Below are 15,952 nucleotides of genomic sequence, written 5' to 3'. Positions count from 1 at the left end.
GTCCTTCACATCACAGCTAAAAGAGACAATTTTGGCTCATCAGGAAGTCAAAGAGATAAAAGTCATAAGAGATAAAAGAAGGGCACCTCTTGCCTCTCGATAAGTTGCTGTTTCTTCAAGGCATGAACACATTTGCCACACAGCATCTGCTCCAAACTTCAAAGCAAGATCACCAACATCACTTCCCCAGACAGAGAAAGCCCGGAGTGGGTCCTTGGACTTGACCCACAGCTGCGGAAGAGGTAGCCTGAACACAGGCCTTGCCTCAAGAGCATTTGCAAGGGCACATCGAGGCTCAGTGTTCCTGAACCATGACAAATATATTTATTTCAGGGTTCACACTTACACAAAGTCCATGCTGGAGCATGGACTGTCTGTAGGGGTGCAGAGAGAGCCCTCTGCTATCAGCTCGGTATTCTGTATGGTGGTCACTCTAGCCTGCTGTCACTAGAGTACAACAGGTTTTTGGTCTCAAGATTTCTGGTTCTTCCTCCAAGTGTTTCTTAATCATGTAATTCCCTAATAGCTTCCCCGTGCAATCAAATTCATCATCCACATTGTCATTGTGCCAGCTCGATCTGGAGGAGAAGACAAATTGGGGGAGCCAAGTGAAAAGGAAAAGGCTCAGAAAGCGCTGGTATCAGGGAGAAGGGAGCAGCCCTGCACTACCACAGACACCCCTGCACTGCTCTCCACCACTGCTGAAAGGTCAGGCAATTCCACTCACTAGATCAGCAGCATCTGCTGCCATGCCAGCACTGCCATCTGTGCAATCATTTCCCAAACCCACAATCCCAACTGGAGGTTAGTAGGTCATGGACATAATTCTCTGCCCCTCCTGGGATGAGAGAAGACTGAATTCCAAGCCGCAAGAAGCACTGAGAGCCCCCCTGTTACCCCATCCTCACCCTCTAAGCCCTCTCCTGCCCCTCCCAGGGTAGCCAAGTGCCCCTTTCCAAGGGCAGAAGCAACAAGTGACTGGCAAACCTACCCCAGCTCTGCTGATGGGCAATTTACTGGTGAGATAAGAATAATAAAAAAGGACACCAGCTTCAAAAACAGCTAGATCAAGGATGGACATCTGAAATGGTCCCAACAGGAGAAATTCAATGAGGTTCACAAGAAGCAACTGAAAACACAAAGAAAGGTTCAGAGAAGAAAATCCAGATGTTGGTTATACTGACAGTAAAAGTTAAACCCTTGTTTACATCTAGAGAAATGCAGAGCTTTAGGATGGCTTGTTCCCACACTGTCTAAGAGATTTACATGGAGTTTAGTCCAAAAAGTGCTGCTTTGCAGTGCCAACCATCATATCCCCAGTTCAGCCCTTCTCAGCTGGAGAAACAGCTCTGGCTTCAAATCAAAATGTTTCTAAAAGAGATTTTTTCCCCACATGGTAAATTCCTTGGACTTTTCTGTCCCTTAGCAGTTTCACGTGAACACAGGGAACAGAATTAGGCAAAGCATTAAGGTGGCTTAGGTAATTATAGTGGCACATGCTATCATCAGTTCAAGACACAAGATTAACACAGCAAGCTCCAGTTAAAGCAGGTCTTCTCCATACTAGGAAAGAAAGCAGCCTCTCTTTTGCTCTATCTAAAATATAAACAGCCTACCCTGACAAAGTGGGAATAAAAACCCTGTAAGATCTTCCCAATGGCGTCTCTGTTGGTACTGAAACACAGAGGAAGTTTCAAGCTGAAGAACCACTTTCAATCCACCAAGTAGACAGTTACACACCCTGTGGCTTAAAATATCATGTGAAGGTTATAGTGAATTATTTTCTGCTGCATCTACATGACTAATTGTGTCCCCTTGGGCCAAGGGAGATTTCTAAGAGAATTGCCTGATCAGGAAAAAAGCAGCAAAGACCATTCTCAATTAAGGAAGGCTTAGTCATAGATCTAAGAAAACATGCAGTTAATTGAGGCAGAAGTGATCAATAAATGAAAATACTGTGTCACTTTGACCTACCCCAAAACCAAAGGATTTTGAGACTGAACTTGCTTTGCAGGACATTTTCTCTGTTTTGCCCAGACCCAATTTGTCAAATAACTCTTGCTATTTTACCTCAAACTTTGCCACAATTAATTTAATATTAACCAGTTAGAGTTAAGGAATTTAACTCCTCTCCCAAGGAGAGGTTACAGCTATAGAAGAACCTTAAACTTTGACTCACACCAAAACTATTTCTATCAGTTCTTCAAATTGCAGAGAAAACTTAGAGGTGTGGCAGCAGGGCAGCAGCATTTGGGTGTGAGAGCCAAAAGGGCAGCAAGAAGTGTTTGTACTTCTTACTCAAATTCATTTTTTTACTTCAGGGCCATGGATCTTGATCACTTCAAGCTGACAACAACCTAAGTGGAATTACTCAATAGCTCCACTGTCTATATTGGTGTCACTGCCATGGCAACTGCTGTGGTTGTTTTTTAAAGATGGAAAGAGCGGAGGCAGGTTTTAAAAGTTCCCTGAAGAGCTGGCACTGTGTTTTTAAATGCACTGCCCCCAGGAATAATCATCACCAAAAGCCCATTATCATTTTATCATTTCTTGATTTTATTCCCTCTTCCTCCCCCAGGGGCATCCATACATCTCTGAAGAGTTCAGACCAGAACAATTTCATCCTGGTCTCTGCACAGGTGGAAAATACTCCCCTCTACAGACACAATATTCCATGCCCAGGCACCTGGGACAGTTTCACATGGCACATGACAATAGACTCCCTTTCACTCCCCAGCACCATCCTGACATCATCACAGTCCAGGAACACTGAAATCCTAGGAATACAAGACTCTCTAGATCCTACATGACACCTGAGGCACCCACCAGCCTTGCTGCAGCTGGAGGTGACTGACAAACACCGAGTGACACAAGCGCTACTGGAAACACTACACAAGGAGCAAGTCAAGCTGGAGAAGGGAATTTCAGCCCACACCACTGATTTCCTTTGAGGAACCAGGCACCATGGCAAACATAGGGCTGGGCTGGTTTATGTGGCTGAGCAGTCCCTTCCCAAAGGGCATCTGGTGGCACTGCAGAGACTGGGGAAGGACAGAGAAGACAGAGAGTGTGGGGAACACTGCTGCATTAGGGTGAGATGCATTTTCATTTGCACAAGGCCCCTCTGAAGACTTCCAACACCAGCTCCGGGGAGTAGCCAAAGGGCAGCTGGTGGCAGGGAGAAGTGCAGATGCCATGTGCCACCTCCAAGCACATCTGCACACGTGGGCTTCTGTCGCAGCATATGCTGCAGCATATGTCACCGTCGAGACGGCCACAACACACAGTGTCACCATACAGTTGCAGAGAGCTTCAGCCTATACAGAGTAACACCACACCACTTCAGATGGCTGCAAGCAGCTGCCCTTCTTGTTCTTTAAACTCAACCTTTTACACCCCCTCACGGTTCATGCATCACACCTGTGTGCCCTCTGTTCTCTTTGGTGACTGGTCAGCACACCTGGGCACTCCCTGTCTCCTTCCCTTCAATGCTGCTCACCTGCTTGGCACAGCTGTAGCCCATTGGGGATGAGGCTCGGCCACAGCCCCACTCCCAATTCCACAAACTGTGTGCCTACAGGCTTTCTACAGGTACCTGAGCCATGCCCAAATTTAATCAGTCAGTGCACATAACTCATCTGGGGACAACTGCTCCTGTTCACCAACCCTCACTCTTGAAAAACAACTTCAGAAATTACCCTGAAGAGAAAAATCCCAACTCCCAGAGTTTTCTGGGCTGGAAAATAATAAATCCCCTGTACCTGAGGTGCTCGGCATTTGTCTTAACAACCAGATTACTTAATAGTTTTGTGTTTGGGAGCCTCAGGACACACCTAAATAGGGATGAAGTTTACCTCTACCTTTTATCACACCCACCAGAAATCTGGACTTCACAAGTGAATAAAAAAATCCAAACCTAACCTCCTTTCCAAGCTGCCATAAGCAAGGAATGAAAGCTCCATGCTGTATATTCTGCATTTACCTAATGCAGAACGAACATTCAGTGTAAGGAAAGTGCAAAATGTTTTAAACAAACAGAAGTGCTTTTAACAAGCCCTGATGTGATTGGCACATGCGCAAGTCAAAATAAAAAAGAAAAAAATCTCACATGTTTAGCAAGGGTTGTTGAAAAAAGAGCATTTTCTTTAATTAGCTGCCCAAGCGAAAGCCTGTACTCTTGCCAAGAGGAAAAGGAAAGCTTTTGCCTAGGGTGATAGGTCAAATCTAGACCCAACCTCATATCACCATGCCCCTTCATCCTGCCCAAGTGTTTCACTGGGAGGTGGGGAGCCTTGCAGTGAGGCCACAGGAACAAGAAAAATGTCATCCTGACCCTCTCCCAGAAAGAGCTGGATTAAGCAAGGGGTGAAGGCAGCCGGGTTTAGCTGCTGCTGGAAGCACCCCCTCCCACAGGAGTCTCTTCTCTGCCACTCCCACACCTCAAGAAGTCCTAACTGCCACCACTGGCATCCTTACGGCTTCACACTGCCACAGGGCAGGCCTAGATTAGATATCAGGGAGAAACTCTTCCCTGTGAGAGTGGTGAGGCCCTGGCACAGGGTGCCCAGGGACACTGCTGACACCCAACCCCTCGAAGTGGTTCAGGCCAGGCTGGACAGGGCTTGGAGCAACCTGGGCAATGGAAGGTGTCCCTGCTCACGGCAGGGGCTGGGAGGAGGTGAGGTTTGAGGTCCCTTCCAACACAAACCACACTGAGCCCATGGCGCTCAGGCCCCTGCCCACCGTGGAAGCAGGGTGGGCTGCAGACAGCCAGACACCAGGCTCAGGATCAGGAGTCTCTGCCGGCGTTACGCAAGCACGACCGACTGCACCGAAGGCTGTGTCAGCACCTCCTCACCTGCCCTGCCCACAGCCTGCCTGCCCCAAGCACCTTCCCATGCCCTTTCCCATGGACACAGCCAGCTGCACCCTGCCAGCCGCTCCAACAGGCCCCCAGCTACACAGAGGGCACGGCTGCAAGCCAAGCACTTCTGTGTTTAATTAGTTCTGTGCTTAACTCAGCTCTGCACTTGCACTACAGTGGACCTAAGCAAGCTCCCTGCAGCACTGGAGGGGCAGAAGAAGACCTGTTTCAACTGACCCCAGCACCTGGGACCAGTCCAGAGCCTGCCACGCAGTTCTTGAAGACCAAAACAGCAAAATTCCCTTCTACTTATGGCAAAGTCTCTCCAACCACCTTTCCTACATCAAGTGCCAATACAAAAACAATTAAGCTTTGGCCATCCTGCCTGGTATTTCTCAACACTGTCAGTGCTATCAGTGTGGTGAGCTGAGGCTAAAAGCTTTTGGAAAATCCCACCCCATGTCTTGAAAAGTCAGGAAAGAAATTGGATGGTTGAAAAATCCAGTAGCACGAACAGAAAGAAAACTCTTGGCACAGGCCTGACTGTGCTGCATCTGCTCTGCTAAGTAGAGGTTCATCCTGTATTTCCATCCTGTAGCTCTCTCCTGCTATTTATAGCACCTGTCTTAATGAATTTTCAAGGTAGACACCAAGCTTGAGTGTTCCTAAAGAGATGTCTAAATATCCTTGTGGAATCAATTTGATCTTTTTATGAATGGAGCATTCCAGTCAGACTGGCACTCCTCACTGGAAACCACAGAATGGTTTGGGTTAGAAGGAACCTTAAAGATCTGCTCATTCCAACCCCCTGCCATAGGCAGAGACACCTTCTACTACCCCAGGTTGCTCCAAGTCCTGTCCAGTCTGGCCTTGAACACTTCCAGGGATGAGGTATCCACCACTTTGGGCAACCCATCCAATTGTCCACAATAAACTCTTCCTGCAAAGCAGGCACTCCAAGTTGGGAAGCTGGACCAGAAGTTTACCTGCTTCAGGTGCAAATCTGATCCATCTAGCCAGAATCTCACCTTCAGTCAGAGAGATGCACTCCATGTAGAATGGCAGCACAAGCCTCCAATTGCACCTTAATGGAGTAACTCCCTGCAAACAGGAGAAGCGCTCCTCCAAACCCACATCTGAGGCTCAAGAGAGGATTTTCATTAAAACCCTTAAGAACTATTGCTGGTGGGTGCAAGAAGAATTCTCTGAGCCAACTGGAAACCTTCAAAACGCTCTGATATATCATCCCTCCCCTCTCTTTTTATATGGGTCCTCTTATCCCTGCTTTTAAGCACTCCAAAATTTAGATTCTGCAGTTATATTTATCAACATGGCAATATTCTGACACCTCACAAAAATCAGGTTTTACTCTCTTCAGGGCTGCAAGCACTAAGAGAATTCTATTCTTGACAGTAAGAATTTGTCAGACCCACAAGTGGTTTTAAAAAGTCAGTAAAGTGTTGCAGCATCTGGGCTTGGGCCAGGAAGGTGAGCCAAAGTGACTTGGAGGGCTACCAGACAATGAGAAAAAACCCCTTCCCAGATCAAGTAGAGATGCATTTCCTCATGGGAAAATCTCTGTACACCAGTAGTACAGAATGAGGAAGAGGGAAATGGACTCAGAGAAACTTCATCCGCCTTCCTTGTTCCTCCCTTGTCTCACCCCTTGCAAGTAGCAGCAAACTACACCATCCTCTTTGTGCTGACACAAGCACCAGCTGACTCAATGAGGCAAAGCCTAAAAAGCGTTTCCTCCTGACTGGCCCTAAATGGAAACCAAGGCTAGGCTGGTTAAAGGAGGTGCTTTAAGACCAGATGTGCTGGGATGTTTCACCTGGAAGAGGGATTTGTCATTGTCTGCAGTCCTGCCTGAGAAGCAAGGTGTGAATACCAAAGCTCCCAGAGAGCAGAGACAGCCCCGCAGGCCTGGAATGTCCTGAAAGGGCTCTGCAGAGGGAACACTGCCTTTCTGCCGCCTCCTCAGTCTGTCAAAGTATCCCTGCCTGGATTTGTGAAGGAAGCATGGTTCCCAAGCACTAATTTCCTTAGGATAAAACGTATCTGTACACATTTCATCTGCCCAGCTCTCTCCAGATAGGAGAGCTGTAGCTTGTCTTTAACAACCACAGTTTGACTCATTTGGCTCAGCTGGACATAGACTAAGAAAAAAAATAAGGACTGACATTTCCAGACTGCACCAATTCCCAAACACAGAGGAACAGCTAGACTGGTTTGGAACTGGAACAAAACTTTTCTAGGGAAGATTTGCATTTCTGGACCTGTTTATTCTCTTGCTGGTATCAGTGGACATGTTCCATCAGGTTCGGTTGCTGTGAGCAGCTTGACCCAGTGAGTCAAACCAAGACTTGGTCCAAGTCTAATTGCAGAGTTTTCATCCAAGAAGCTGAGAAATTGTTTGCAGGTAAGATACTGAAGCTTAGGATGTGGTCCTTAGGGACACATCAAGAATTCCAAGTGAAGTACCAAATCACAACTGGCTTAAGCTTTCTACTCAGGGGAAAAAAAAAGGTCTTGATATACAGGACAATGAAGTTGTTCCCTGAACTTCTACAAATTGTTTTAACAACTACATTATTAAAGATTTTTCAAATTAAGCTCTGTATACTTGTCCTTGTATTAGAAGATAAACTAAATCCCCAGTTATACACCCAAGCTGAACTGACAGTGTCTAATACAGGCCAAGGTGATAATTGCAAAAATCAACAAAGAGAAGGAGCTCTTTATATAAATTCAGGATTTCTTAAAATGACATATGTTGAACCAAAAACCACAGTGTTTGAGATTTCTTTTGAGATTTCTGCATGTCAGATCAGATTTTGCTTGTTTTCAACTACACATATTTCACCTTCTGATATTCCACACTCTTTACTGACTGCCTTAAATATCTGTAATACAGTTCATTTCAGCTTTCTCCCAGCTTCATTAAAGCTGCTGGGCAATATTTCCCAGCTCCTTATTTCTAATATTCTTTTGAAACTGAATTTGAGGCACACACCCCTCAGTAAATTACTATTATGGGATAAAGATTAAAACCCCAGGGTTCTACCTGATGTTTCTTGCCAGGATTGCCAGTATTGGACACCAGCCTAAGCTGGTACCTGCTGCCCAGAGAGAAATGAGCTTCTGTCAGACACACTTGTGTGACACAGCTGGTGGACAGAAAACAAAGGCATCTAAGAGAGCAAAAGAAAGGGTGGGAAACACAAAATTCAGGTCAGCTCTGAAGACAAGAGTTTCAGAAGAGGAAAAAACCCAGGGATATGAGGTAACTTGTAATTCAAGACAGTAATCTGAACTGCCCCTCTCCTTTACAAAGCTCCAAGCTACATGAGCCAGCTCGTAAAAAGATCTGGCCACCAGCAGGAAACAGCAGGTCCCTGCAAGGACCTGGAAAAGTATCCGGATACCTGAGATGGTGAACACCAGAGAAAAGGGCCCAGGGATGGGGTATGAATGCTACTGTATGGGACACCTGGAATATGTACATGATTCCACTCTAAAAATCTGCAGCACAAAGAGCTCAGGGTGGAAAAGCCTATGGGAAAACTGCAGGTGGAAAGACTGCATATTCTTACCTGCAGGTGTAAGTGCAGATAAGAATGTATTACTGCATAGAAACAACAGAGGAGAGGAGAAAAAACACCACAAACCCCTCCTCAAATGACACAGACACAAGGATGGGCAAAATGAAAGGCAGGACATGAAAACCTGATGGAAGAAATTGGTTTTCAAACATAGGCACACTTAGCCCATGCAAACAATTTCCCTAGGATACGATACATTCAGAAGCGAAAAAACAATTTCTACAGGCCTGGTTACCTGTATGCTAAAGAACAGAGGTGTAAACACAAAAATTAAGTTTAAAACATTTGACTTTAAGACATTTTGAGATGGGTAATTATGTCTTTCGGTATAAAACCAACTCCATTGAGCATTGACAAAAAACCCTTTTTTGGAACAACCAGGGAACAAGAGCTGGGAAAAGCAAATGGAATCTCTGACTTGCTTTCATTTCCAGGTGCTGTTCTCTGAAGATGGTAACCAGGCTAAAGATACGACTGATCTGTCCCATGTTACTATCTCTATCTACAGCTACTATCCAGCAACAGGACTTCAAAATGAGAAATGAATGTATTGCTTCAATCCAAGATGCAGTTGTATGGATCTCTCACAGAGGAAGCATTTTTCCACTTACAAATGAAGCTCCAGCCATCTGGAATTAGCCTCAATAATCTGAGCTGTATCACATTTTGGCTGCCCTGCTATACTCAACCCCACTAGCCTTCCCATCTCCCCCACTGCTCCTACCAAAGCAGGCATCTCCCAGATTTCAGGACAAGCTTGTGGCCAACAGAGAATACAAGGGGAAGGGGAATGCAATCCTGTGACAGTCTCTGCACAGTGATGGCACTAGCTAAAGGCCTCTGTCCTCTGTTTAACAATTCTGGTGGGAATAGAGGCACAGGGCATCCAAAGCAGATCTCACCTGCCTGTTAATATTTAGATATTCAATCTCTACAGATACTCAAACATAACAGCAAAGTTCCATTTCAGTCTTCTTTTTGTTTTCAAAACCTGAAACTGGTTAATTACCAAAGGGAAAGAAGCTGTTAGCACTGCAAGTTAGTGACACATGAGGCCGAAACCATGGGGGTATTGGAATTCCAGAATGTGTGCACGTCCCAGAGCCAGGGTAGAAGCTGCAATAGATCTACCCAGGCAACTACTCAGTCTTTTCCCTTGCTTGCTATCTCTTTACACACGGTGTCAAATTGCTTTTTAAACATTCGGCCTGCTCCTGCCTGGCATCCCTCAAGGGCCAACTCAGGTGATAGAGAGGGATGAAATGTCTGCTCCAGCCCATGCCTTTTCCAAGCCAAGGCAGCTATCCCACAGCAGCTGGCTAAGACCACTCCAATCCTGCAACATGAGACCATTGTTTTCATGGGTCAAGTTTCGTCCTCCGAGAGCAGATCCCTAGACAATGGAGCATTGTAATGACTGACAACTGGAACCAGTACTCACTGAGTGGTTTGAGGATACTGCTGCTTGTCTCATCAGCATTTTCTACGTCTGATTTGTCCGAGTAGTTCTCTGAGATTTTCTCCTTTTCTTTCTTATCTTTGTGCCCGGGTCTTCTTCTGTGACGCCTCCTCCGCCTGTAGCTCTTCGGCACATGGACCCCGATGTAAATCGTGTGGTGACCTGGGGAACACAAGTACACCAATATTAATTTCAGCACTCTGCAGTTTGGGCACCACAGGCCAGCACATGTCTTTGAATCCCAAAATGGTTTGGGTTGGAAGGGACCTTGAAGCTCATCTCATTCCAAAACCCTGCCATGGGCAGGGACACCTTCTACTAGCTGAGTGTGCCCCAAGCCCCATCCAACTTGGCCTTGGATACTTCCAGTGATGGGGCAGACACAGCTTCTCTGGGCAATGTGTGCCAGGACCTCATCGCCCTCACAGGAAAGAATTTCTTCCATATATCTAACCTAAACTTCTCCTCTTTCAGTTTGAACTCATTACTCTTTGTCCTATCCCTGTTCCACTCCAGAAGGCAAGTGAACTATCCCTCTTTGCTGGCCTAATGTTAATTAGTTCTGTTTTTCTTGTCTCCAGATGTGAGCTTGGAGCTCTGTAGCTACCATTTGCAGAATTATTTTTATCCCATCATTTCTGAGAGTACATGCCAGTAGAGACTCAGATAACTGTTGTCCTCGTGACTCATTTAAATACAAAAATAAACCCCACAGAAGGCCATCAGACTCATTTTGTAATATCGAACAGAGTGCTTTTCAAATACATTCTACACTAATTTTTCCATTTGTTTTACCAAATACACTGTCTGAGCTTAACAACTACCTCATGCCAAGGGATTCAGTTTAATTGAAGAGCTTAGACCAACAAAATCTACATCACTTGACTGTGCAGTCCATTGTATAACAAGAGTCAAAGTACCATTAGGTACCTTACACAGGTGCCACTATAGAGGTCCCACGCTCTAAGTACCATTAGGGTGTTATTATAACACAGCAGAGAAGGAAGGACTACTCACACAAGTTCAACTCCTACTTGACACTTTCCAAAATAAAAATTAACTAGTAACAGAAGAAGTGCCAAATTTCATACATTGGCTGTAAATCCCAAGGATACCCTTGCACTGAAATTAGGATTTCAAACTAAAGCACTTCAACCACATTTGCTAATGATTGTGCCTATTGTGTCTGATAAAAATGTTTTCTTTTCAGGGCTTTCTGCACTTCTGCCACCTTAGGATGAATATCCTGTGCTTACAGAAAGCACTTCCATGTCATCTTCTCTGCCCAGATCATTCAGACATCTCACTGTAAGCTATAAAAGCAGCTCCTACAAAGTAACTCCTGAGAAATGAGAGCTGGATTCTCTACTTTGGACCAAGTTTGGTTTCCTCGTTTTTTTATCCCAGTGATTGAATCAGATGAACAGACTGAGTAAACAAATTCATCTGAATGAATGACCCACAAACTAAACATGTGTCTCTAATTCCTACTTATGATAAATCCAGTCTTGGCGACCAAACAACTCAAAATCAGGCACAAAATATTCCATTTCTGTAACTAACTGATTTGCCAATGAAAAACAACCCTGCATTTGCCATTTCAAATTCCACACACTCCTGAGGCCAGCTGTGAGGCCTTCATTTTGCATGTTTCAACCTTTATTTTGCATGTTTTGCTCATCTTGTTCCAGCCCCTGCCATGGGCAGGGACACCTTCCACTGTACCAGTTTGCTCCAAGTCCCATCCAGCCTGGCCTTGGACACTTCCAGAGATGGAAGAAAGAAGATTCTGGAGCTGAGCAGGTTCAAACTCAAGCAGTGGAACAGTGACAGAACAGGGTCCTGTGTCGGCTGCCTCTTGTCAGAGTCGCCATCTGTGAGGAAAGGGATCACACTGCAGAGGAAAAGGGCAGAGCCACAGAGACATCTGTAGCAAGACCTCCCAGACTGATAATGTGAAGATCCAGTTTAGCTCTTGCGTGCCAAAGAAAACCCAGAAAGCTCTTCCAGCAACTGGAAACATCAGCTTTAACGTGGCAGATGGCCTGAGCACAGCACAGGGACAGGGAAGGGGAGATCTTATCTGAGCACAAGCAGGAGCTGGAGGGTGGGGGTGACCCCAGACAGACAGGGCAGTGGTAGCCCTTCCCAAGGGATTCTCACAGCCAAAACTCTATTCAAAAACCTGATGCAAAAGGTATCTGTATTAAACAACATTCCCCTATGAATCACTTGAATTCTGTGGTCAGCTTGATAATAGAAACACATCATAGTGAGCCTGCAGTCTTAATACTTTAATATGCTGCCAACAGAACTGGACAATCTCTTTAATCTTTGGACCACGTGTGCACAGCAGAGATTTTGGTAATATGAAACTCACTTGTATACACACAGGCAAGCATCTGCATTACTTTGCTGCTTTTGCCTAGTCTGAAGGCAGAGACTTATTTAATGTTCCTTGCTGTGCCCCCACCCCCACTCCCCCAACTCTTCAGGGAGGCCAAGACATTTTCCTTCTCCATGTACTTGAAGTGCTTGGCATCTGTTTATATTGTTCCAAATGCTGAGATAATCTTCTAGGCTCCCTTCCCAAAGCGCCTGGGAGGAAACAATTGACACATACTCTCAATGCTCTGGGCTCCTGGGACATTTCCGACTCACCGGGGGAAGCCAGCCTTTCCCATGAGAACCACTGCCTGAGAAACACAACGTGTCACACAGGCACCACAAGGATCCCACAGCCTGGGGAGGACGGGAAGCACGGAGCTGAGCGCTCAACTTCGGGTAACCCAGCCCTGTTCTCTTGCACACCCAGCACAGCTCCCCGTGGGGGGCTGCTCCCACGGCCCTCCTCGTTCTCCCCAGGACATCCATGATCCCCTGGGTCCTCATTACACCAGCGGCTGTTTCACACACTCAAACACCACCCGTACGATGCACATGCAGAGCTGCAGGTCCCAGTGGCACCTGTTCTCTTCTAAGTGACACTGGGGCTTCTTTGGACTTACACTGACTGTAGCTGAAATCTTTGACTTTTGTGACCACAGAGAATGTTTACTGTGCCCCAAGTTCACAATAAAATCGCTTCATCTGATTAATAATAAAACAAAAGGCAGTCATCATCAGTGAGGTTCTCCTGGAAAAACTCAGTTGAAACCACACCTTTTGCTTTACTAAGAGCTAGTGAATAAGAGTAGTTCATGATTCAGCACCCAGATTTGGAGTTTGGGCTCCCTGAATCAGTTTTACTGATGAAAACCCACTTGTGTATCACCCAGCTGAGGTTCTGTGAAATGCAGCATTCCCTCCCTGCCTGCAGGAATATCTTCTCATCATCAATGCTAGGTTGGACAGGGCTTGGAGCAACCCTAGTGGAAGGTGTCCCTGCCCATGGCAGAGGGATGGAATAAGATATCCTCAAGGTCCCTTCCAACCACAACCATTCTGAGAGACCACTTTATTATGACCCTCTCCATTTTTAAGCACTAGCTCTTTTAAAAAAAGGGTACTAGGGAATGGTTTTTGATCAGCAAAACCAAAATTCAGTCACTTGGAGACCAGAGCTGAAAGTTATGGGATCAAAGGATAAAGTCTGCCTGCTGCATCTAAGAAAGAATGCTTTCCACATGACTGGATTCTTGAGACACAGAGCGTGGTAAGACCAGCCCATAAAGAATCTCACACCAGCACCTTAATAAAAAACAAGATCAAAATCTAATATTAAAAATGTACAAAGGACTGAAAATAAGCTGAGCATTAGCAGTTTTTACCCAGACTTTGTTTATCCCTTTAAAGACTCCTTTGCAAAGAACAGGGAGAGCCACATTAAAACTGATCAGATTTTGACTGGACCCTGTGGCTACAGCTGGCCACAAAGCCAAAATCTTCCCCACCAGCTCTGGCCAAATATTTTGGGCCACCTGAAAAATAGGCTTTGCTCAGGATGACCCAGCCATGTCACTCAGAGGCTTATGGCATGGGGTTAGAATGTGATGACCTTTAGGGTCTCTTCCAACCCAAACACTCTGTGATTCCATGAAAGGTGGGACCTTCTCAGCCCATTTTCACAGCCCAGCCTTTCACAGCTCAGTCTTACTCCCAGGTGGAATGGAAAGCCTCAGGTAGCCCCCACATCTAACATCTAGAGATCTGCTCTACAGTCACACCAGAGGGTCCACGTGCTTTGTCAGCAGAAGGCAGCACGGCTTTGTGCCCCAGGAGGTGTCAGTACACAGCCAAGCCCACAGAGAAAGGTGGCACCAGCCAGGATACGGCCAGGATCACAGCCAGGTCAGTGCACTTTAGAGCACCTGCTTTTCCAACTTAGGGCTGGTGGCAAAAGGTGCTTCTCATTTTGTGTGAGAATCAAAGAAAATTAACAATATAAAAAAAGCCCACAGCTCAGAAGGACAAATAAATCAGAGGGATGATCCATTTTAAAGGGAGATACTAAAAGTAGCACTAAGGAAGTCCCAAACTAAGCCCTGCTTAGTTTCAAATCAGCTCAAGAAGTAAGAACAAAAGACCACATTGTCACACGCCAGGTGCCCTTAGCTCTACCTGGCTATAGATGGGTTTGCAGGTGCTGGCAGCAGCAGAGGGGCAGGACCTGCACCCCAGCCAGCTCCACCTTCCAGGCCACAAGCTGTTCTGCACTCCCAGAATGGGAAGCACAGCCAGCAGGACATCCCACACCAGAGAACTGTTCACACCAGCTGTGGAAGAAACAAAGAACACAAGGACCTACCGTAGCACTGTGCAAGAGCCATGTGCTGCTCCCATTCATGCATATGGGCAGAGACACTGAGTCTCCAGGGAAAGCCAAACCATCATCAGTCCTCTAGACAGGCTGCCCAGGCACAGTCCCAGGCTCACCCACCCATCCCCACAGGGTTTTCAAAACATGCTGGTATTCAAGGGACCAATCTTCCATGCAAGTAAAAATCCAACAGTCAGGGAAATGGCAGAAGGATTCAGAGCACTTTGTGGAAATCTGAACAAAACTGAATGCACTAGCTGGAGACAGATCCAAATCCCTTCTCCTATAAAGAACAGTACTATGCAATTAACCAATTTTTCCGTGCTGTGGCAGTTTGCCAAGGAAAAGGGTTAGCATGAATCCAGCAGGCGATGGGAACAACAACCATAAGCTGAGTAGCAGGTTCACAGACCTGTGATAAATGCCTCCTGATAAATGCCATCAGGAGATGAGCCTGCCATGAAGGAGAGACAAGAAAAGGCGAAACATAAAACAGGCTTCAGGAGAGACAAGAAAAGGCGAAACATAAAACAGGCTTCAGGAGAGACAATCCTGAGCTACTATGCCACAGAAAAAGGAAAGAAGAAGGAACAAGATTAGAAACATCAGGGATCTTTTTCAGTCTGCCACCTCCAACAGAAGAACCACAAATTCATGGCTAAGATTCAAGTGATGATCACCATCAGCAAGGAAGATGGAGTTTCTTAACCAAACAGAGAACTTGTGCAAAGATAACTTCATTTATTTACATTACTTCACCTTTTAACATGCAGCCATTGACTGAAATGCCTATGAGGGTCAGGGAATGAGCTGTGCAGGGGAAGACAGTGTGGAAATTAGAGACCTTTTTCTCTTCTGTAACATCAGCTTCTAGCACTTCAATATCTTCAAAAAGTCAGCATGGGATGTAAAGCATTCCCATGTAACAAAACTATAATTAGACAGAAGGGAAATCTACCTAGCCATTTGCCTAAAGCTTGCACTCCTCTGTTCCAAATGGATGATCCATGACCCAGTCTGGACCTGCCAGATTCCTAACAAGATTCAGAGGCCACTCCAGCAAAGCATGTGTAAAAGGTGAGTTAAATCTGAGCTACAGGACAGCTCTAAAAGACAGAGCTCATATAAATTCAAGTAAAAAATATCTAAACAGAAAAATAAAATAAATAAAACAAATAAAATAAAATAAAATAAAATAAAATAAAATAAAATAAAATAAAATAAAATAAAATAAAATAAAACTGTGGGCATTGTTCAGACAGAAC

General features: G+C 45.5%; 1 protein-coding gene across 5 annotated transcripts in view; it reads right to left on the bottom strand.

The window, feature by feature from the left end:
* The window catches only part of SLC4A4 (solute carrier family 4 member 4), a 125,175-nt gene that overhangs the window by 73,623 nt on the left and 35,600 nt on the right, over window positions 1-15,952 (bottom strand). For all 5 annotated transcript variants that reach the window (XM_077783080.1, XM_021529552.2, XM_021529553.3 and 2 more), the window contains exon 3: window positions 9,911-10,090. In XM_077783080.1, the coding sequence (XP_077639206.1) occupies window positions 9,911-10,090 (180 nt within the window). The remainder of the gene's footprint in view (window positions 1-9,910; window positions 10,091-15,952) is intronic.

Source organism: Lonchura striata, chromosome 4, assembly GCF_046129695.1.
Source record: "Lonchura striata isolate bLonStr1 chromosome 4, bLonStr1.mat, whole genome shotgun sequence".
NCBI classification, from domain to species: Eukaryota; Metazoa; Chordata; class Aves; order Passeriformes; family Estrildidae; genus Lonchura; species Lonchura striata.
This window is presented reverse-complemented; position numbering and strand designations above follow the sequence as displayed.